Source organism: Mastigoproctus giganteus, chromosome 2 (assembly GCF_048544385.1).
Source record: "Mastigoproctus giganteus isolate SK-2022 chromosome 2, ASM4854438v1, whole genome shotgun sequence".
Classification (NCBI taxonomy): domain Eukaryota; kingdom Metazoa; phylum Arthropoda; class Arachnida; order Uropygi; family Thelyphonidae; genus Mastigoproctus; species Mastigoproctus giganteus.
The window spans coordinates 94,059,067-94,083,154 of NC_143576.1; the positions used below are offsets into that span (position 1 = coordinate 94,059,067).

At 36.9% G+C, this 24,088-nt stretch overlaps 1 protein-coding gene across 1 annotated transcript in view; it reads left to right on the forward strand.

Moving 5' to 3' along the window:
- LOC150089431 (CCN family member 4-like) overlaps nt 1-20,602 on the forward strand; it is a 121,498-nt gene extending 100,896 nt beyond the window's left edge. Inside the window, exons 2-4 of the mRNA XM_090368587.1 lie at nt 5,220-5,430; nt 8,824-9,026; nt 19,963-20,602. Of these exons, the coding sequence (XP_090224713.1) occupies nt 5,220-5,430; nt 8,824-9,026; nt 19,963-20,286 (738 nt within the window). The 3' untranslated portion in view covers nt 20,287-20,602. The remainder of the gene's footprint in view (nt 1-5,219; nt 5,431-8,823; nt 9,027-19,962) is intronic.
- Nucleotides 20,603-24,088: the final 3,486 nt, after the last annotated feature.

A 24,088-nucleotide genomic window follows, 5' to 3' on the forward strand; every position in this document is an offset into this window, starting at 1 on the left:
TGGGGCATTTAGAGTCGAGAACCAAATACATCCCATCAAGTTGAGGTGCCTATCCCTAAGGATAATCTTTGAAACTGTTTCCAATGTGCATAGGCGAACATACCGATAGAATATTACTGTAAGTTGGTGGTCCATTTAAGACGAATCACTGCTTCAGAAACTTCGAAGAATTAAGAAAGGTTGAATGGTTAATTTCTCTTAAAAAGTATTAGAATTCTCTTTGTAACCTGTTGTTAATATCCTAATTGTGAATGACATAATTTCAGAAGGTTATTGGCACAAAAAAATAAAGCAACACTGTTTTTTTCTTATTTTCTTTAAAAAATGTTTGTCTTTTATAAAATAATGTAAATTCTATATAATATACTGAAATAATTAAATATTTATAAAGGTGTAAAATTGCCATTGGTATAAAATATTTTAAGAATATAAAATAATTTATACTTTGATACTTGATATTAGTTCAAAAAGTTTCACAGATGTTAGTGTTAATATTAGCCTTCTCCACTCGCTTGGTTTAAAACTAGTTCACTTCAATGTCATCGATGGAAAGGAGCTTGTTTGCTGGTATACTGTTGTAATCTTTTATACCGTATATATTTCTGTGTCTCAGGAGATCATCAAAACAGTTGAAGTTATCGACGAAACCAGTTTGATATGCTATCCCGTTAAAAATAGCATCTATAGGTGACACAGTAAAATTTTATAGTGCATCCCAAAGGAGATTTACAGCCACAATTTCAGAATCAAATCACACATTTGACACTAGGAAGTAATACACGTGTAGTAGAGAACCTTAGTGGTTGGTTTCTATATTAAAGCACTGAGAGCATAGCATTATCTTAGAGAAGACGGAAATTTAAATATTCATTCAGATGCTAATATCAGGCAGGAAGATTGGTCGGGGACTTGACTCCCAGTTCGATTGATTTAATGTATGTGGTGCGAAGTGGTCTACAGTTACCCATTTCCGTTCATTATTCACTGTATGATGGGGATTATCCCAAGAATGGAAATGTTCCAAACAGGCGAGGTGATTACACAGGGACATTAATTATTGTCTGTTCGACGGATACTCAATTCACTGATCATGAATTTAGTCGAAACCTGGGCAGTAATTAATGGAAAATATTTTAATTACTCATGAATGAAATCCAGCGCTGCGCATCATAGAAGATTTTATAGGAACTTATGCAATACTGCACAAAAGTAACAAACTGTTTCGGAATCCCACATGTGCTCCATAAGTACGAACGCTTTTAGCCACAGAATCATAAAAGTTTTTCTCTGAGACCGATTGTATACGGGATTTAAGCGATTAAAGCAGAACGAGTTCAGTGTACCACTGTTGTTGTAACTGGTTTTTAGGAACATCGGCAACTAAGGCCATATTTCACCGTGTATGCTGTCTGTAAACTGCGTGTGTTCTGTGGTCAATTTTCTGTTTGCTGGACGAAAAACCCGAGTTTCCGTGAGAAAAATCCACGTTACTCTCACCTGAGACCAATTAACTCAGCCACGCTGTGAAAATGACCCATAAAAATTTCTAACGTCATCGACGAAGCCCGAACTCAGGTTTTTTTTTTTTTTTTTTTTTTTCACCCGGTGTTGGGAAGACGGCGGTTCTACCAACTGTGCTACCCACGAGGGCTTAATAGTTAAGAAATTAATTATATAATTTTATATAATTAAAATATTTTTACTTAATGAAATGGCTTTATTATTATAATAAAATACACTGCTGACATGAAAAAATGGCAGTCTGGATACTAAGCTTGGCAAAATATACCGTACGTTTTGATAACCAAGAGGAGAGGTGAGGTGCAATGTTAGTAAATCACAGCTATCTGAAGCAGTTCAGACGTGACATCTGCGACACCGATTTGTCTGCGTGATCCGTATGACCTCTCCCTCTCTTAGAGGAAGAACGATTCTTCCCTTTCCTCTTGAGACGTGATTTGGGGACAATGCTAACTGTAATTTATTTCAGTACAGTACGGCCTGTGTGACTCGAGATTATTTCGAAATAAAACTAAATTTTACAAACAGAAATTGCATTGAGAAATATTTCTTCAAAAATTAGTCGACCGCTTTTTTTATTATTTTTATTTCGAGTCGTTTTTTTAATGAAAGTCGCGACATACCAAAGCTCATTTAAGAAAACCAGTTCAGAGTTGCTGGTACAAAATTATAGTATAATATAGTATAGATAAATTTGATAGATAAATCGAAGTCAATTTGCCATAAATTAAGTTTCGCTGTTACTTTAAAAATAACCAAGTATTAACTTTTCTTTTGGAGCCCTTGAAAATTTCTTCAATCAGAAATGCCACTGAGTAATCTGAGCTGCCCGGGTTTCCTGTAAAGGATGCTTCCCAAATAAATGATGTGCTATGCAGAGAAGCTTCATCGTAGAATCACCTGCCTGTGGTTATTTGGCGTTACTGCTTTAGGAGAAAGGGGATGGATGATTTCTTGAATTTATTTTAACTTAATTGTTTATAAATTTATTATTCAAACAATTATCTTAATTTACTATTAATAACAAATACCAAACAAGAGAAGGAGATTATTTTAATCATACTTATTTTCCAGTTTCTGGGGAAATTCAAAAGTGCAGTTTATATCAAAACTCACGGAGTACGCAGCTTCTGGGGATTCTTTTTCCCTGTTATATTTAATAAAAATGATTAATAAAAATGATCCCTAGGCTATCGAGCTAGTTTTTATACTACCTCTGTAGTTAGCTTGTTTATCTGTTTTATGCTTATGAAATATGCATCTGATAAAACCATTCTTCATTCTGTTTTTTTCGCAATACGCTTTAAATGGATAATCTAGTATGTGTATGGTAAATTTGAGAAAAACCCATTTGAGAATATCATCTCCCTTACCTTCGGATCTCCCATTACGTACAATTGACACATCTTCGGGCCTCTATAAAAGGCAATGAAGGCGTATCAATTGCAGTCTGCCATTGATGTGCAGCAAGCGATTATTGGGAATTCGAATTAATATTGAAATGGAAATATAATCTTCTCTAAGAAAATTTTCAATTCTTCAATCATAGAAGATTAACCTCTTGAAGAATTCAACTCCTCAAAACTTTCACCAAATTAAATGTAATGCTAATATAATACAGTTAATATCCTTGTAATCTCTATCTTGAACTCCTTTGACCTTATGTGGTCGTCTCAGAGTATAAACAGAAAATTATTTAAACTAAGAAATGAAAAACTATGACGCAGACAACAAATTAAAAGAAAGTGTTGAGTTTCTATTTAACATATGCTGCAACTTCAAGAAGTTGCGCTTGTCGGATTTGAATTTGTACATCAGTTTTAGAGAGCTCTTTCTCTAGAAGAAGAGATTGATTAAAGACAACATATTTTATCACCATCTGCTTTTCTCGCGTGCATTTGCTGTAGAGGCGAACAAAAACATCGGGGAAACACATGTTTGCTTTCTTTAACTGTGAAGTCAAATGAAATTTCTCATAAAAATAATAACATAATAAAGGGAATGCAGCAAGCGAGCATCAGTTGGAGCGTGGAAGACATTTTTCACGAATTTTGGATGAACATTTTAATTGCCTTTTTGTACAACGAGCAACATTTGCAGGCGGTGCTATTTTCTTGGAAAAACTTCTACAGTAATTAGGAAATAATAATAATGCCAGCGATATGATATTAGGCATAAAACATTTGACATAAGCCAACAAATAAAAAATGTCTCTGCCTTCGGGAAATGGTTTATCCATCTACCTCGAATAAAAATTAACTTAATAAGTATATTTATTAAGCACTATAGTATAATATAGTGCCTAATAAAATAAGCACTATATTATTATACTATATAAACGTATGGAGTAACAATTTACAAATGAATATATAATGTATAACAAAAATATTCGGTCGCCCCTCCACGAATAGTGTACTATATGTGAGGAGCTCTCAGTGCATGCGTATCGGAGAACTTCTTGATACCAGTATAAATCTCGTAAGTCTGCTTATCCAAAAAAGTACGTTAGTAGCCAGCATCCTTAGTGGATCGTAACTTATGACTTTCAACGAGATATGATTGTGAGATGCCACATCTGTAACTTTTCTGTCCGGACAAATGCAACTCTTCAGAACTTCCTAAAATCCACTGTGACAGATGTCATTGAAAAGTTCATTGTAACGGTGAACAAAAAAAAAATGATGCGCAATGTGGGCTGCTTCAAAAACTCACGGAACGTATTCAAAGAACCACAAAGAGGATATTCATATCTGCGGAAAACATCACAGATCAGGTTAAAGAGGACATGGGAACGTCCGTCAGTACATCAATCTTCGGTACGCAGGATATAGCCTTAAGTCTTATAGCAGGGTAGCAGTACGAAAAGGACCATAATGCATTCTAGCACAGTAGCAGAAGATGCCATGGAGTGACGAATCTTGCTACACTACGTTTTGTTTCAATGGACGTGTTTGGATGTGGAGACTGCCCTGAAAGTGCTTCCTATCGGAATGTATTGTCTAGACCACGACGTCTAATGGAAGAACTGATGTTATACAGCTGTCTCACAGCTCATTCACGCTCGAGGAGTTGGACAATTATGTACTGTACTACCCACACTGTAGCAGAGTACTACGAACAGACGCTGCAAGTCTCAGCACTCCAATGCTTATGTTACATAGCGAAAGTCATACAGGACAGATTTTTGGACAATTTCGTCTAAACGTTGGACTGCGAAACTCAGAGCCCGCCCTTGAATTCTACTGAACACGTGCAATACGAATTTGGGCGTTAAACGGATTATGCCGCAGTCAAAACACCCATTTTTCAAACAGGTTATAGGAGTTACTTTGGGAGAAATTGAGGCTAATTCCAGAAGACACTAAACGTTGGCACAGAATGTACGCCCAAGAGTGTTGAGGCTATCATACAGGCCAAAGCTGGAAATATAAAGGCGAAACATAATTACCTCTCCATTAACTCCAACCTAGTCTTCAGGAATTACTGCAACATATCCTGACTGAAATTCTCTTTTTTAAATACGTAAATGTCCTACTGTACATTAGTTTTGCATTAAAAGCCCTTTTTGTACCTAAAATGTGTGTCCCCGAATATTTTTGGTCATATATTATATTTTCATATGCTGTAACTTCTAGTGTTTCGAGTGGAAGAAAGGAGCAGACAGCGTTGAAATTAATACGTTTTAATTTCTTTTCCAGATACGAGGCCATTGTACATATCCCTGCTCTTGCTCTTCCCCATCTCCAAAGTGCAAAGACGATGTTAACATCATTACCGATGGATGCGGTTGCTGCTCAGTCTGCGCAGGGCAGGAAGGCGATGCGTGCGATAAAGTACAACTGTGTGACAAGCAGCGCCATCTGGAGTGTGTTTACGAAGGGCCTTACGCCTCCCATGGAGTGTGCAAAGGTACGTAATAAACTGATGGAAGTAAAGAAAAAGATTTATTTTAGTGGATGCTGCAGACATTACTGAAGGATGCTTAAAACGAAACTTTTTTTATGTTGGCGCTTAATTCTTCGGTGCTGTAACTAGAACTAAGTTTGTCGACAGAATTCTGGAGCCCGGATGTATTTGTGGGCGCATGCAGCAGATGGGGTTAATGCGTTTATTTTCTGCTCGCCCCAAACCTTTATTACATTCCTTTTAATTAACAGCCTTCTCACTAAAATTAACCAACGTTCAATATTTTTTTAGCTGCTAGAGCAAAGTCTTAATAAATGAATTATGTTTCTGCTTAAACTACTATTCACTTCCTTAGAGGCGGTGTTGATTTTTTTGACTATCAAAAGGAAGACTTAACTGGATTACTTTTTCGAAAACAAAGGATAAAGTACGTTAAGAAAAGAGGATAAAAAGTACTAAAATTTCATGATGAGCTTTGAAGGCATGTGAAAGTTCGTTGCATATGAAATCTATAGTTAAAAACGTGGTTGTCTTTGATCAGAGTTGTAAGTGTACCGACTGCCCTGATGGAAAATGTTTAACAATAACTCCAGTGTGGCCAAATTTTGATTTCAACAAACCATATATAGACTTCGGTAGTGGTTGCTCCTGGTACTTGAAATGAGCGCCCGGCCCTAGCAGAAAATACTGTCTGTCGACATTGCACCGGAAATCGAGCCCCGTTCAGGTGGCCCAATTAGGCTAGTTAATCTTCCCACAGACCTAACTAATCTACAACAGTAAAAATGCATTTAAAAATTAAATCAGATACGATGTCATTTATTGAAATACTAAATAATAATTAAGCCGCAATACTTGTACACACTCTAAATATGAAATATTTGATGTATGTAGCAATTTCCGAATGGAATACACTAAGCAAAAGATGGACCTGAAGCAAGAAGACACTTGAACACAATCAGAAATGTGATGACATCACCTGCAGGAGTGCTTAGGTTTGCTGTACTAGAGGAAAGCTATTCAAAGTGTTGTCCAATTCGCAAGAGCCTGTTCTCATTAAATTGCTCCCGGGAAAACTCCCTTTCATCCACGATTAGGAACATTTCTGGTGTAATACCGCAACATTAATAAATATTATTTCTACCACATTTTAGCTTAGCAGTTGCGACTTACCTGAGATTGATAAAGGCTCCAATCTCTTAGAAAACGTTGAGGAACTCTCGCTGTTGGCCTAGTACGATATCCATCATTACAGATCCTAAGGGCTGAAAACAAATCCAAACTTAATATTACGCAGGAGTAATAGACCATTTATCAATTCCCATAAATTATATTTGTTATATCTAACGTTAAAGTTTATTATTATGTGGTGATTTTACTCATAACAAAATTAAATGGCTTCCAATAGAGAAATATTATACGCTCTTGGAGAACTTAAAATATTTGACAATCTCAATTCTGTTTTCATCTAAAACTCCTTTTTTGGATTCTTGTCTGGTTTGGAAGAAAAATAGCGGTGCCTTAACCAGTACCACTGTGTGATAAAACATTTTCTCTCTCCCATAAGAATAATTAATATTTGCAGACCTCTTTCTTCCCTTCCTAATTTCATTAATGCTCAGACAGCGACGCGACTAAAGATCTGCTGCCTTACGTAGGGGAATTTATAGATAGATTTTTTCTTTAAAAGTAATTACTGCATTTAACGCAGAACTAAATATAAAAAAAACTAATAACGTATAACAAAAAATGCAGAAAACTACGTTGCGCTCTTCTTTTTATTCGAAATTAATCATTTCCTTTTGCACTGCGCAATTACAGAGTTTTTAGGTTATCTAAATTAAACGTGATTTAGAGCATCCGTATCTTTTGTCTCATTCTTAACTCATTACGAGTGCTGTAAAAACCACATTTAATATTTCACATCTGCAGTGAAACAGTTAGTCCTTGAGAAGAGGAAAACCTCCAAGTACTTACCTCCAACTACGCATCAAAAACCTTTAAACGTAGGTTAAATTAATCGTAATTATTTTAATTATAACTACAGTATTTTCTTTCCTTTCACACAAACCTTTGAGGTGTGTATACGGTGAAAATTAAAACGGTAATAATTAATGAATTTCTTCATTTCACAACGTCAGAAGGTCAACTGGAAAGTAATGACTCTTTTTTTCTTTTTCCTCTGTGTACTGAACCCTAAGACTGCTACGTAATCTTCCGCACAGAAGACAGTTACGTTGTCCACCGCGACAACATAGTTCATCTCTGCCACCAGGGAAAATGATGGATATTTCGAAGTTCCGTTAACAAGTAGGGAGAATGTGACTGACCTTTCCATTTCCGCTCATTCAGCCCAGACCCTTCCAGTGACTTTTGTTTTTTTCGAACTACTCAAGGTTTGGAATAATTATTCTTGGAGTGGCCCACGTATAACACAAATTGATACATTATTAACCTCGTATAATCGCATTGAAGCTTTGTGGATTTTTCTCTGTCTTCATAAATTATACTCTAAGTATTACATTAATGCACTCTACCTCATAATAATTGCTGCTTTCCAAGGTCGTACGTACCTTGAGTTCAACATAACCATCGCCGAATAATTAACTCTTTGGTGACTTCTCAATGTAATTCATTCTGACTGATGCCAGTTCTTTTTCTAGCCTGCTTACTTTCAGAGAGGAGAACCTTCTTAAGTGCACATAAGAACAGGATAAAAAAGAATCCTGCTATATATAAATATACATGAATCTTTAAATAGTTTAAAAGTATCACAAAAAGGAAATTTCCCGTTATTATTGTTGGAATGCACATTGGACAGGGAATAAGAGAAATTTTCCTATGGCCCTCTACAGGCTCTTGATATGAAACCAAAAAGTCATACGACAGACAGATAATTTTTCCGAAGGTGGAAGTGCTGGCACAAAGACAGAATTACCAAAATACTTCTTAAAGTCACCGTGCATCAATATTTATAAAGAATGATTGTGTTATCCAAATCGAGGGCACTGTTTCAGTGTTGGAAGAAGCCGTTCTATGACAGAAATTATTTTATTTTAACAGAAAGCTTGAAACTTTCTTCAACATACCTCTTATATGAATCTGTTCAACCATTAGAATCTCCCTTCTTTTGACTTACTGGTCAAAAAGCAAAGTAAGCAATTCATTTGGTTTGTTTACAATACTCAAATAACTAAACTTGTTTGAGCAATTGTAATATCGATGACCAGCATCATCACTAGATAATCTGTTCTCTCATTATGTTCATGTGACCAAGTTCAGAGAGTGTCGAAAAAGGTTGATTTCTCTATTAATGTTGCTTTCCTGAGAATTATTGACTATTTTTATTGCTGAAAAGCCATTAACAAATATAGTTAAGATTAATTTTTTTTGCAGTATTCCGTCCCAAGTGTACACCGTACGTCAGCCTGTGGACACCATGCAACGCTACGTGCGGGCCTGGTGTGTCCAGCCGCCAAACGAACAACAATTCGGACTGTCAGTTAAGGAACGAAAGTCGACTTTGTGAAATTCGCCCTTGTGAAACGGCGGATCGTTCGTCAACTGACGTCATGATGGTTCGCCATTACCAGCACAGGGTAAGTAACGACTAATCAAAGCCGGCACCAAATGGAACTTTCTTAATCTATATAGGTATACAGAAGAAACTCATTTCATGTATGTACCCTGGAACAGCTAGCGGTTTCCCAACTGTACCGGGGTACAGTTTTAAGAAAAACTCAGTCCCGCTTTTCATTTGGTCCAAGAAGGGTTCCATGGAGGCCTCAAAATGCATATTAAGAGTATTGTGTCAACATCTTTATAATAAACACTTAACCCTCTTTCCGTCAAAAGGGTGGTTAAGTGTCCCCCGTAATTTAAAATAGACGAAGAATCTGCTGTTTAGTTATTCAGGACTTTAAATACACACAAATTCCCAGTAAATAACAGATTACCATACTTTTTTTTAGTAAAACTGATTATGATTATTCTCGACCTTCCTTCCTTCAGTACCACAATGGATTCGCTTTCTAGTACGTTTGGAACGTAGCCAGCAGCTCTTAGGCGAAGGAGGGTTCCATTCACACGTATCCCGCATTTTGTATCCTGCTAAACACGTAAACGTGTATTGATAAGTCACTTTGGTTGTTCAATAGGTAATAATGAACCATTGGCTGCCATCTTTCCTTAACAAAATTTAGTTGCATGTATGAGACCAAATTGGTACGTGTTCAAAAAATACCACATATGAATCCCTTCGTTTTCAGCCATTTGCCCCTTTTTTATTTCATGAAGTCGTAGATTGGGATGAAGGGTCATGACGCTATCCCACAATTTGCCATAGTCCACTAAGTGAACGTGCCTGATATTTCAATAGAATTCAGTTCTGTGCAATACATTCTTATCCACGCTGGTTGGAGTTACTTTCCATTTAAACTCACTTCACAACTTTCTTATGGAAACTCGTTCTTCGGAACACGTTGTATGAGGCATGCGCAAATCCCATATTCATCAAGTCCCATGTGCCACATACAAGTGAAAGTATTTGACATTCTTCTAAAGAGGTCTAGCTGCTCTGATAACTTTGAGAAACCTTGGAAGTATAGCAGAACTCTGAGCAAATATTGATCAGTCGTAACATCCGCCCACACACCTGTCTCTACGATCGATTTATTTTCTCAACCGTATTCGCAAACAGGAGGAAGGGGATCGAAGCAAGTGTGCACTATTTGTTCGGTCACTCCCAGTTGCTGGATTCGCAAACTCATAAATATGCAGTAGGAAAAGTTCACAGTTGATAGACTTCCTACGTTCTGTACAAGTGAGGGGAAAAGTTATTTTTTTTCTGTTGTTGCGCAGATGATGGACACTATATTAGCTCCTTGTGCCATATTGCTAAAAGCGTTGCATGCTTGTAGTAAAAAGATGCAAAGCCTAAAGATTAGATGGAAAGTTAAGGTTCCCGTAGATGTCATTCATTCCTTGTTCCGTTTTTAAAATGTATCCTAATAGAAAGATCATGGACGTTAGTTCCTTAACTGTCAGTCATATTTTGTGATACGCTGGTTCTTGATTTGTGCAATTACTGACAGCGTACGCCATTTAATGCCAACAGACGGTGATGTTTTCATGAAGTGGAAGCCGTACCACCATCCAAAAACGCACAGGAAGACTATGAAAACTCACTCCACGTGATCAGACTGTACTCGAAAGATTATTACGACAATCTCGACAGACCATGCAAAACATTAATCAGGAGTTTAGTTCTGCACAAACACGTGTAAGGAGCTCCACCGATTCAGTTTTAATGGAAGAGCTACGGCGCATAAAACAAACATCACAAACAGCCAAGCCTTTCATGATGTGCGAATGCTATAACTGGCCCATACAGCAGTTGAAATTGGTTGTATAGAGTGACGAACCTCGCTACACCCTATTCCGATCAGATAGGTGAGTGTGGTTGTGGAGAATATCTGTAGAAAGTCTGCTGCTGGAGTGAATTTTGCCTACGATGAAATTCGGAGATAGAGCTGTTTTTCATGGCACAAACTTTAGTGGTTGTGCAGGGAACCATGTCATCTTTCCACACAAAACCATCGACGCCCAGCTTAACATTTTGGACAAATCCATGCTCCCAAAGAAGTGGCACATACTTGTTCCAAAAGGATAGTGCTTCATACCATATCGCCGGTGCTGTCCGAGAATGGTTCATGGATATTAATATAAAAAGTTGGAGTGGCCGGCGCAGAGTTCGGTTTGAACCCTATGGAATATATATGGAATGAACTGGAAAGTCGGGTGAAGAACAAGCCAACTCGCCCCCCCCCCCCAAATTGGTAGCTTAACTGGTTACTATTATGCAGGAGCAACGAAGAACTATACCAGCTGCAGCCTATATTTCACTGGCGGAAAATCTATCGGAGGGCTGAGCGTGTCATAGCAGCAAAAGAGCATTGAGAAGTGATTCAAGTGAATGACAATGTCAATATGAATTTGACATGGGTCCAGATACAATTTGGAGGGTAATGCATAAATTTGGAGGGTAATGCATAAATAAAATCAGTCAAAATTGAGAAGTTCATCAGACCAAATAAAAGGCAAACACAAATCGTAAAGATAAAATAAAAATTCATTAAGAACGAAATAATTTTTTAGATTGTTAAAGTAAAAAGATAGCAATATCTTTTTCCTTCATCATTTATGAAAAACTCAACGACACGCTAATTGCCAAGCAGTTCATTTGGAATTCAGATGAATACAAGTATAGTTCTCACTTCATGTCTGGGAACGAGCGAATACTTAGGTGACAAAAATTTCAGGGAAATCTAAATTAAACATTTAAAACACAAACGAGCTCCTTAATATTTATCGCTTGGAATCCAAGGGAAAAAAGCTTAATTTTTTTCCAAACTCTTTCCGTCATGTCTGGAGCGGTCTTTCGCGACTTGTCGGCCCCTTGAAGAGCTGGATCTGAATCCTGTCGAAGACTATAGAAATTCTTAAAAGAGTCTTGGTTCAGGCACTAGTTCAACCCTTCCCCATATCTTCCATCATGCAGTATGACCGATGTCTTTCGAGGTTATGATTAACACCATGGCGAGATCCAAACTTCTTATATTTCGAGGGTACAGCTCTAAAACGGTATTCACAGGCCAGCCGCTAGTTAGTACACTGGAACGAACCTATTGGTAACTCTCTAGGAGGCTTCCGGATCAGCTAGTATATAATCTTGCAACCTCTACTCTGCCAGATAGTGACTGGAGGGAGTCCGAGTGGTGTGTATACTGGGGACCCTGTCGAGCCATATTATGCTAAGGATCTGGGTACATTCTTACCATGTGTACGCCATATCCAAAAATTTCATTACTTCATACAGCATGTCTCCCCCTACTTTTTCTTACTATTGAATACACCATGAATTGTCAAACTAATAGAGCAAGCTTATCTGCGAAAAGATTTCAACCTCCCAAAACACTTCCTAATTCATTTCACAAATATACGTGGTCTCAATTCTAATCTCAACGATGTCCATTTCCACTTGCAGTCTGCCAAACCCCATGTACTTTTTTTGACAGAATCTCAGTTATCGGTTGATTCAACTTCTGCTCATCTCAGTTGCCCATATTCGCTGTATAATTCCTTTCGCCTCAAAGGTGGTACTTGTGCATATGTCCGTTCCGATATTCCCTGTCAGAGACTTGGTAATTTGGAATCTCCCCTTTTCGATTTTCTCTAGTTTAAAATCTCTCTACCTCATTGTGTCAAACTCATCTGTTGTCTCTACCGTTCTCCCAACTCCACTAATCACTTGGAGCTTTTTGACTTCCTCTCTTTGCAACTTGACTTTCTCCAGTCCAACTTTTCTAATCTTGATGTAATTTTCCTTGGTGATTTTAATGTTCACAACGCCATCTGGCGTCCGTTCTGTAGTCTCACACACACAGCTCGTCGAGATGCTGTGGCTTTTACAATTGCTAATGACCTTGCACAGATTGTTCATTTGCCTACCAGAATACAGGACAATCCTAACCATACAGCTACCACGCTTGATATTTTTCTCTCAAACAACGCTTCTAAGTACACGGTCGAAGTGAGAGGTCCTTTAGGCACTTCAGATCACAACTTGGTGATTGTCTCTTCTCCAATGGAACCTTTATCTCATGGCTATTCCCAACCTCGTGTTGTTTGGCATTACAAGAATGCAAAATGGGATGACCTGCGAGACTTCTTTTCTTCTTTTCCTTGGTCAGATTACTGTTTCAAAACGTCTGATGTCAACGTTTGCTCAGATCGCGTCAATGAAATTATTCTTGTAGGAATGGAATCCTTTATTCCACACTCCACGTTAAAATTCCGTCCTTTATCTAAACCTTGGTTTTCCAATAAATGTTCTAAGGCTGTTCGAGAGAAGTATGTTGCATATCGTAATTGGCTTGTTTCCAATTCTTCAGTTTCATTTTCTGCCTACACCAAAGCTCGTAACAATTGTAAAGCAAAAATATAAACATACAATGATAACCCAGTTTAATATAATATAATATTATATTATATTAAACTGGGTTATCATTGTATGTATATATTTTTCTTAACCATGTACCCCAGTACACCAGGCCCATTCGTTACAATTGTAAAGCAATTATTAATCAGTCCAAACTAGATTTTGAACAGGCTAAGAATAGAAAACTTGCTTCTTGCCCTAATGGTAGCCGAGCATTCTGGTCTCTTGCCAAAGCTATTGGCCGCAAAATTTGCCCATCCCTGCTCCCACCTCTGTCAAAACCAGATGGTTCTATTGTCACTTCAGCCAAGGATGAAGCTGACTTGCTAGCATCCTAATTTTTCTTCCAACTCATGTATTAATGAACTTGGTAAAACACCTCCCAACACGCTCCATTCGATGCTTCCTGTGGTCTTCCGTCAAAAGGATGTCAGAAGGATTTTGACGAATCTTGATGCTCAGGAACTCAACTTCCTTATGGTATTTCTCCACTTGTTCTCAAAACCTGTGTTCCTAAACTTACTCCTGTTTTTACCGCCTTTTTTTCACTTTCTTATTCCAAAGGTGTTTTTCCTTCTGCTTGGAAATCTGCTCATATTCATCCAGTTCCTAAAAAGGGTGACAAATCCCTCCCATTCAATTACTTAGAAACCTTCCGTTTGATCAACGATCGCCGGTATGGATTCCGTCAGTCTCGATCCACTGATGATATTCTGGCTTATGGTACCCATTTATGGGCAAATTCAATGGAAAAGTTCAGTGAAACACAAGCAGTTGCTCTTGAGATCTCTGAAAAGCTTTCGACCGTGTTTAGCATAAAGGTCTTCTAAACAAGCTTCCATATTTTGGTCGTCAATTGTTTTTTGTAATTGGTTATCCAGTTTTCTCTCTGACCGCTCACTGACGGTGATGATAGATGGCTCTCTGTCTTCTAACTTCTCCACTAATGCTGGTTTCCCCCAAGGTTCAGTTCTTTCCCCCACTCTTTTTCTCTTGTATATTAATGACCTTCTTCCATTGACTGGAAATCCTATCCATAATTTTGCTGATGATAGCACATTGCATTCCGCTTTCCATTTTGAGAAACCTTGCCCTGCTCAATCAGCTTGAATTGCTTGAATATCCGCTACCAATTCCTTAAATGCCGATCTCCAGTTAATTCTTCAGTGGGACAAAAACAACTTAGCTGATTTCAATCCTTCTAAAACTCAGTCCTGTCTTATATCTCGCAAAAAGGATTCTTCTGCTCCTATGCTTATCTTTTAATGACACTCCGATTTCTAGGCAAAATGATATATCTCTTTTGGGGATTACCCTGACTTCTAATCTCTCTTGGCACAAGCACATTACAAATATTGCTTCCTTTGCATCTAAAAAACTTGGTTTTCTCTTTCGCTCTCGGCGTTACTTTTCTTCCAAACAGCTGCTCACTCTGTATAAATCGCAAATCCGCCCTGCCATGGAATATTGTTCCCACATCTGGGGTGGTGCCCCCAAAACCTCTCTCAGTCTTTTTGATTCCATTCAGAAGAGGGCAGTTAGGTTAATTAATGATTCATCTCTAACAGAGTCTCTCCACTCGCTGGCTCATAGACTTACTGTTTCTGCTGCATGCCCTTTCTACAGATACTTCCATGGGAACTGTTCTTCTGAATTGGCTTCTATAATTCCTGCTCTCTCTTTCAAAACAGTCCGAACACGTGCCGCCACCAGCCAACATCCATTTACTGTCCAACTTCAAACCCACAGAACCAACTTTTCATTTTCCTCGTTTATTCATTCAACTGCCGTTTTCTTGAACAACATTCCTTCACACGTATTTCCTGAAAATTAGAGTCTACAGATGTTCAAGTCTAATGCCAACAAATACCTTCTTTCGTCTTCTCAACCTCCAATCCATACACGATACAAGTACTATAGGTTCTAATACCTCTCGTGTTTGGGTTTTTCATAAAAAAAAAAGTTAGCCAATCTTATGTACAGGGACTTGAATTTTCTTTGGTGAGTTCCTCCGGATTTTTTTCAAAACATGTAAATTAAACATGGACAAAGATGACACACACGATAAAGACCATATGAACTAAATTACCAAAGTAGCTGACGCACCTAATATTCTCAAGATCAAGAACAAAAATATCTTTTGCCACAGTTCCAATTCGAAAATTTTAGCTGGAGCGAGCGCCATTCTGACCTAATTAGACCTTGATTGTGGCTTAAAATGTAAAGCGGTTCCTAAACTTTGTTTATGGTCGTGAAACTAATCAATCTTCTAAGAAACAATCAATGGACAGCTTTTATGGAAGCTGTCCATTTCTTCGAAACTGAAGGAATATATAAGTTGCGTTTGTGAACACATCTTCTCTAATGTCTCATTAACGATGCTGAAAAAAGTTAAGACAACAGTAGGTAGGAATGAAGTCCTTTGAAGGAATGGAACACAATCTCTGTAGCGGCCCTTGAGTTAAGTAACTTCCAAATACAATCTACTGGTCTTAAACAGGAAATATTTTACATTTATGTAATTTTTGTTTCAGATGATACGCCCATGGTAACATTTTTCCTAACTTGGAGCCCAATTTCGTTTTAGAAATGTGTCCATGTAGAAACGGGGCTAGAAAGGTCTCCATGCGCACCCATCATGACAAAGAAGATTTCCAAAAAAGCATTAAACTTGTTTGTGGTTCCAAAAATAGCACCGCAAAAAAGCTGCCAGCGAAAGTCACGAGGCAATTTTCTATCTTCTAAACTTTTTTGCCTTCGCTTGATATTTCTGGTTTGACGTCCCTCAGGCTGTTTTTGCTGAAGTCACTCAAGAAAACAACCGGTTTTTTTTCCGGAACACTTAGGAAAATTGCTTTTTATACCTTATTTAAAATACAATAAATGAGGATCGTGCTCGCCTTCTCTTATTTGGTAAGTTCTGTGACAGTTTTTCCTCTTGAGATGCAGTTCTGATGGCTAGCAATTACAGAAGTGATTTCGTTCGTTTTGAAATCGGAAATAATCTGATTATTGCGCATTTATTTCTTTGAGTATTTATTCGTTTAATATTTAAAGAACGCAGCAAGGCAGGAAGCGTGCAATAACAAGAGAAGAAGCCAATTTCAGGCGCTTTATGGTAACTCTTATATGCTTCTTTTAAGCTGTCGTTTTTCAGCTTTTTTTTCCACAAAAAGCAGTGCGTTGCTATAACGGTTTGCAGTTATGGCTACTTCACGTTACCTGTATGATGGCCATGAAGTCCATTTGCCACTTTTAAAAATTGATAACTCAAACTATAAGTCGTTTCTAAAAACAGTTTTTGTATTTTAATCAGTACGTGCAGTCCATATTGAACAAATGGCACGCCGTATTTTCATTAAAATTTTATATTTGGCTATTTCTGAACAATTTGTCGAGCCATTCCAAATTTCTTTAAAATGAGACAAATATAAATCCGTCAATTATTATTTCTTTTTTCATACATATGATACAGGCTATCCATAAATCGTATATTGTAGCTGGAGCACTCAATATTAAGTCTTCTGTCGTGCGCTGGTTGGAGGAATGAATGAGCAATATGGCAGATGAACAGAAAAGTTTCGGTTTAAGCAATGTGTACATGAAAGAAATAACACGTTTTTGTTATCAGTTTACTAAATATATAAATCTGGAATATTAATCACGACAGAAATGTGAAATACTTGTTATATTTTAATTGTTATTTATTAAATGTTGGTGTAGATGTGATTATAGTTTAATTGTTACTGGAATACAGCAGAAAACAAGTAAAGCGCATTACAAAGATACTGACTGTGATATGACGTACGAGTTACTATTTTTTATTTTATTAAATCATAGAAAGTTAGAGAAATGCGTGTCGCATTTCAATTTTTTGTTAAAAATCCAGGAGGAAAAATATGTGAATTGTTACAAAAAGTAGGATAAATATTACATTACAGTGAAAACAAGTACTTTTGTATATTAGTAAATAATTGTCAACAAGATTTACTTTTCACTTCTATTAATCACGGATAATGAAAAGGTCATTTAAAAATAAAAATAGCGCGACCTGAAATAATGGCTGGATGATACATCAGTTTTAGTGTTTAGCAAACCACTGTCACAGACAATGTATTCGAAGGATGTATACAACAGATGCTGCACAAAGATAAACTTCGTAAAATGCATTTCTGTTACTTCCCATCACACAATCATTCAAAGCACTGCGTAGTCACTCGAGTAAATTGTATTGTATTAAATAAATAAATTGAATAAATTGTATTGTATTATTATTAATGCGCATTTCTTCCACTTCAAGTGGGGGCCACTATAATTACTACTAAAATGATTATCACTGTTAAAAGTCTGGTTTAAAGTTTGTTTTTGTCCAGCCTAGCCTTTCTAGCGATTTTTAAGGGCTCTAAAATATAAATTAAATAAATCTTTCTTTGTTTTTTCGAAATATAAACAACTGAAAGCGATCTCGCTGAAAACATTTCCTGGAAAATGCATTGAGGTTTTACTCCTAATTATCGATAATCAAGACAAAAAACCAATTTATAATTCACTACGAAATTTATAATGTAATCACCTACACAACTATGCATCAACCTTCTCACTCCCTGTAACAAACTCAGTTCTTTTGACTGGAGAATTTCTGCACGTGCTCAGAATTATAAATATATAAAAACGTGTCAGAAAATGGCTTTCCCACATGTTCGTGTGACGTGCGTAAATTCACAAATCACTGCACTCCGCCTGTGCATATGAGTTGACATGTAGGTTCATACTTAGCTAATTGTCCCAGGATGATAGTTTAATTACCACTTAGTTTTTTAGTCTCACATGAGAGTTGTGTGGCTATCTTCCCCCCTAGCTGTTTTACCTGGAAACAGCACGCCAATCCCCGAATTAATGTGATTTACAGAATCCATATAATGACACCTGGTGGACTTTAAATGGCATCTCTACCATTAAAATAACCAATCCGGTCAAACAAACGTAACCACGCAACACAAAAACACTTAAATAAAATAATAACAGAATCAGTATATATTAGTAGTTAATGATGATCTAATGATTATTGGAACAGGTTACTGGCAAGGGATTTATATTAAGTTAAGTACTATAGTATTTGGGGTTCTATCTGTAGACACGCCCTCATTAAATCATGACACGGGTCTCTCAGCCTTGGTTACCATTGGATTCAAATTCCGAAGCACCTGCTCTTTCCTTATCCATATGATGATTGGTGTATTTCTCAGAGGAAAATATATAATACCCATTCTGTGGGGGAGAAAGGATGAGAACCAAATGCGAACTAAGATGTATCAAACTATACCATAAGGAAAGTAAGTATATCAACTTAGTATTTCTTTAAAAAAGCTCATCCATCTAACATTCAGTTTTTCCAGCCTAATCCATATCCTAGCATCTTTCGCGAGTCACCGACCTTTTATCTCAAAAACAATCCAATTAGATTAAAATTCGTAGCATACATTGGCCATGAGGTACATGAGCTCGTGCTATCAAGCAGAAAATGAAACCGCGTCGTTGAAGGCAAATGACAAAGTTAATTGAACTTTGGTAATAAAGATGAACCGATGCACATCATGAAGACAGCTTCAAGATCTTTCCTGTAGTGCGATTGCACTTATAAATAACAGACGGGATGGATTATTTCCTTTATTTGATTTATCCCCCAATCCGTATTGCTGATATTGTCCACATTTTTATTTCGCAATCATTTGACCAATACTCAAAGAGCCAACAATATGGATAGTGTTTGCACGGCGTGGTTTTGGTCACACAAAACCACAGTCCACAAGGCTGTGGAAAACAATCTACTTTATCTGTATATTTTTAAATATCTTTTATTCATTTTTTACTACTGCCATTCTATGATCCGTAGAAACTACAACAAAATCTGAAGCTCGAACATGCTTAAACCCAAAAGACCCGATGCCAAACCAAAGAGGTGACAAATCTATATACACCTATTTGTGTCTTCATCCTATCAAGAATACCATACACTCTTCTGGCGGCAGCCCCTAACACTAAATTTTCATTATTCTCATCCTCACGGTCTCTACAACCAAATTCACAACCTTTCTTCTCAGAGGATCCGGTCAATTAAGGTCATAAGCACATATAGGATAGTAGACCCAGACTGGGCTCGTCGTGTCTGGGGACGGGAGCCAGGCGGTAGCTGCCTAGGTGTTGGCTGCTCCCTGGTGGCATAGTGGCCTAGAGTTTCTGCACCATCCCAGAGAACAAAGGTGGAGATGGTCTATTCCATTGAAACCACCACGATACACACACACCCTGGATGATGAGAATGAAAATGATAATATAATTGTATATAAATCTTCTATAAGTTTTGTATAGATATGAATGTATGTAAAATTGTGTATTAACAAACGGAAAAAAATGGTCAATTAAGGTTGGTGTATTTTATGAAAAAAAATAAATAATTTTGAAATTATTTTATTCAGATTTGACGCAATATTTTAAATAATCCGCTATTTAATGAAGATTTCCTTTTTCCTTTACAGATGAATCACCTGTGTCGTGCTACCGTGAGGAGGATTCAACCCATTCATCTGACTGATGGTCAGTCTTGCGTCAGCGTTCGTACCTTTCAGCCTTCCTACTGCGGATCATGCTATGGAAATGCCTGCTGCGGACCAACGTCTTCCTTCACCAGAAAAGTAAAGTTCGTGTGTGACGGCGTGAATACTGAAAAACTGTACATGTGGATCACCAGATGTACTTGTGATGACAGCTGTATTAATGTGACCTCAGCGGGAGAATCAGTGGCTTCAACGAGTGGCTCGGTATTATCGTCGCTCTCAACAGATCGCATAGTAGATACTTAAATATCCTGCGGGGAAATTTAAAAGGGGTAGCGTGGGCAGTTCTGTGAATGTAACACGTCAGGGTTTTCCTCCAACCTTAAAGCACACACGAAATCGTAACAATGAACCCTTGTGTGATTCCGAAAATGAAATCGGTAGGTCAACAGCATGGACTGAGCCAAGTGACAAATTGTCTTCCTGTACGTCATATCCGACTGGTGTTCCTAGATTACGTAAATATAGCCAAGAGAAGAAACAGCCTGTTCGGAGAGTATCTGGACAGTAATTTACATAAATTGAACTGTTAGGGTCCCTTGTAAAACACAAGAAAACTTATCGGTACCACAGAAAACTCCTATTTCGTGCGCAATCAAATTGACACGTATGTGAATCTACGAGTGTTGTAACACTTGTAGTGACAGAAATATAAGCATTTTGGGAAGGGTAAGGTATAAATATCCTACAACAGGTCTACTGTAGTCGAATATTGGTGGCATGAGACAACGAATGAAATCTTAACTTTTACTCGACTAAAACTTTCTCGGGGAGTGGAGGAAAATTATAAATAAAAGTCACATGAAATATATGACGGGATAAAACAGGCAAGTTTTGATGGACGAATGGAAGAACATCGATCGGACATAATATCCCTTTGTTAAAATCCCTTGTTTCTAATTATATCTCTGGTGATGTGTTTCATAACTAACGAAAATACAACATCAAAGTATGAAATCCTACAGATTATGGTTAAAGATATTTATCATTAAGCAATTGAATTCGACCCGCGATTATCCGCATCTGAATCCGGAAAATCCTAGAAGATGGAGTAGCTCTACGCCACTTTTGACATGGTCTCCATTTATTAGTTTCTCTTTTTTCTCTTTTATTTTATATACAAGTGTTGTTGTTGTTGTTTTTTTGTGAATCATATCGGATATTTTACTGTTGAGAACGTGAAGAAAGCTGTATTGAAGGTTCAATAAAAACTCCAGGTATCAAAAAGAGAAATTTATGGAACATTTGCAGTATGACAATCGATAGGGACCTAAAAAGCTCTCGAAGTTCGCAAGCTTTAGAGAAACTGGTTTGGCATAATCAACGCTCGAAAGATTAAAAAATATGAAACAAAAAGATGCGAACGTATAAAAAACGAGTGTAAATTTTTTTGCAATATATTACTCCCCTCCCCATTACCCTGGATAATCGAGGATGGTAATTATGATGACAATTTTCCTTGAAATTTTGATTTTACTCCCAAAATCGAAAACATTACAATCAAAGATTCATCTTCATTAACAGAGAAGGTCTGTTAGCCACTTGAATGGTGCACTGTGATACAACATAAAATAGCAATAATTTTCTGCTAAACTCTTTTACTGGTATTGCAGTACTGGGGAAAGTTAATCATCTTTTTCGACCGAATAACAGGTGGAATTTTGGAAGTGCCTTCTGATGAAAGAATGTAAACCCTTTTCATAATAAAGTTAATGGAAACTAAATAAAACAGCAACTATCAGTTCTACAGGCTTTGGATGAAAGTGAGTCATCGAGATAAACAGACTAGACCTCAGCATGGATTATAAATTTTGGGGCTGTTAAGAAAATAATTGAAGCATAAAGAAAAGTGGTGCGACACGTTCAGTCTTCGTTATTTTTATAGAGAAGGGGGGTGTCGACTTCTGTTGTCACTTAAACTGTAAACGCACCTCTTAATGTTATTGAAATAAATTCTTGAAAACACTGAAGGTCGCTGTCACTAATAATAGGCATTAGGATGGTCCTGATGGTCAGAATAAAAGAATAGGAAGAGATTTATTTTCTTCCGATGTAGCTGGTTTTTTCCTTTAATGAGTTCCAGTTCTTTTTCTTGGACTCTTCTTCTAAAATAACCATAAATAAACAATTAATTCTCAAAATATTCTCGTACTTCCAGAAGATCGCTCAAATGGCATTGGAAAGGCCCTCATGACTGCAGTTATTCTCAAGGTCTCATTCGTAAAGTTATTTATAGGGTCCTCTTATGCCTTAGTGGTTAGCGTGCAGGTAGACCTATCGTCAAGCCACGTGTTTCATTCTACCATAAATGCTATCCTAGAATTCGAAACCACATTTTATCTTAAATACCAAAAATCTGCGGAGTGCCCAGCGATTTTAACAATGGTAAATTGTGAGAAGGGCTTCTAGTGAAATATTGAGTTGCAGTGAAAATGGAAAGTCTTGTTGCATGATGTGGAATTTAAATGCATCATATCTTAACATCACCAAGAATAAATATATACATTGATCTGTATGTAAATGTTTGTGTATGAAAGCCCTATTTTATATAACACAGGAGGAGAACAGCGAATAATTTCATGAATAAACAGACTGCTGTTTAAGGCCACAAAGACGTATTGGATCCCTAATTCCTAAAGCGAAGAAAGATCCAGCGAATCAATCCTGTGTCTAATTGGTATTTGAGACTTATTTTATGCGAAGTATACAGTACTGAGTAATTTCCTAATAGCTTATACAGAGTTGTGTGCGTGTGCGAAGTTTCACCAAAGTATTTTAACAGGATTCGTACTTGAAGTCGATCGTCGAGTGGACCAATACATTTTATACCAACAAACAGGCAGTACTTTTGAGAGTTAAAATACAAAATTCCTGACATGTATTAGGAGTGTTTATGAAATAAAGTATGTCATTCCCTTTTGCTGCTTCTCGCCAGAAAGAGTTGTTAAGAAGGTTCATCACTGAAATCAGTCTCCCAAGCATTCTCCTCTGCGAGGAGCCAACTAAGAAACTACTGCCCAGAGATATTGAAACACAAACGATACCAGAACACCGCGAGACCCTAAATAGACTTTAACATTTTATAATATACTTTTTAAACGAGAAAAATAAAATAGTTTGTCTTAAAGGCGCAAACGTTGTTCAAATAAAATGGAAGCTGCAAGTGTTTTGTAGATGATTGTAAATAGGAAATATCTTTAAACAATAACTTTAGTGTTTACTAAGTATAGATACTGTAACAAGTTTAGAAAGATTTACGTGAGAAGCTTCAGTGGATTCTGAAAATAATTAATATTGTGTTGACTTTCAAAAAAAATAAATAATTGTTATAGTACTGATAGATGGCAAAACCAGTGATTATTGCTATTTATGTTCTAGAATTTTGTAAAAAAAATGTTTTTTTTCTTTCTTTCTTTCGCTGAAAATTACTGAAAATTAAAGCATTATACTTATTGTTATCACAAATGATTAACACTGATTTCACAGAAAATTATTATATATCAATTAACTTCAGTTGTTTCTAATATTAACATTGGAACTAAGAATCATAAAATTTCAACGGCTGATGAGAACATATTTCTTGTGTCTAATAAAGCCACTCGTAGCACTGAAAAAAAATCTTCTTTTCAAAGAAAGGCCATTTCAGTCTTCATATAACAATTTCCGCCTTATAACAACTTCCAATTTCGATGTCATCGTACAACGGTTCGGACTGAAAACGAAGGTTAAATCAGATGGAAGTTCTGCGCATTGTAATTTTGAAGATTGACACGTTAAATTTACCATTTTATTATATTTCTCGTGCGCACACTCACAATAAAAGCGACTATTCCAACGATAAATGAAAAACAAAGCTGGAAATATCAAAAGGCATGTATTAAAACGAAAACAATCGAACATGTGAAAACTACTCCCATTTCCTTTTCACCAAACTGTTGAGTTTGATAAAACGATTTTGAAAGCGGTTAAAATATTAAATTATAAACGTTGATCAACAGACATTAAATGCTTTTTTTAAAAATATAATTTATGGCAAGGAACTGTTCCA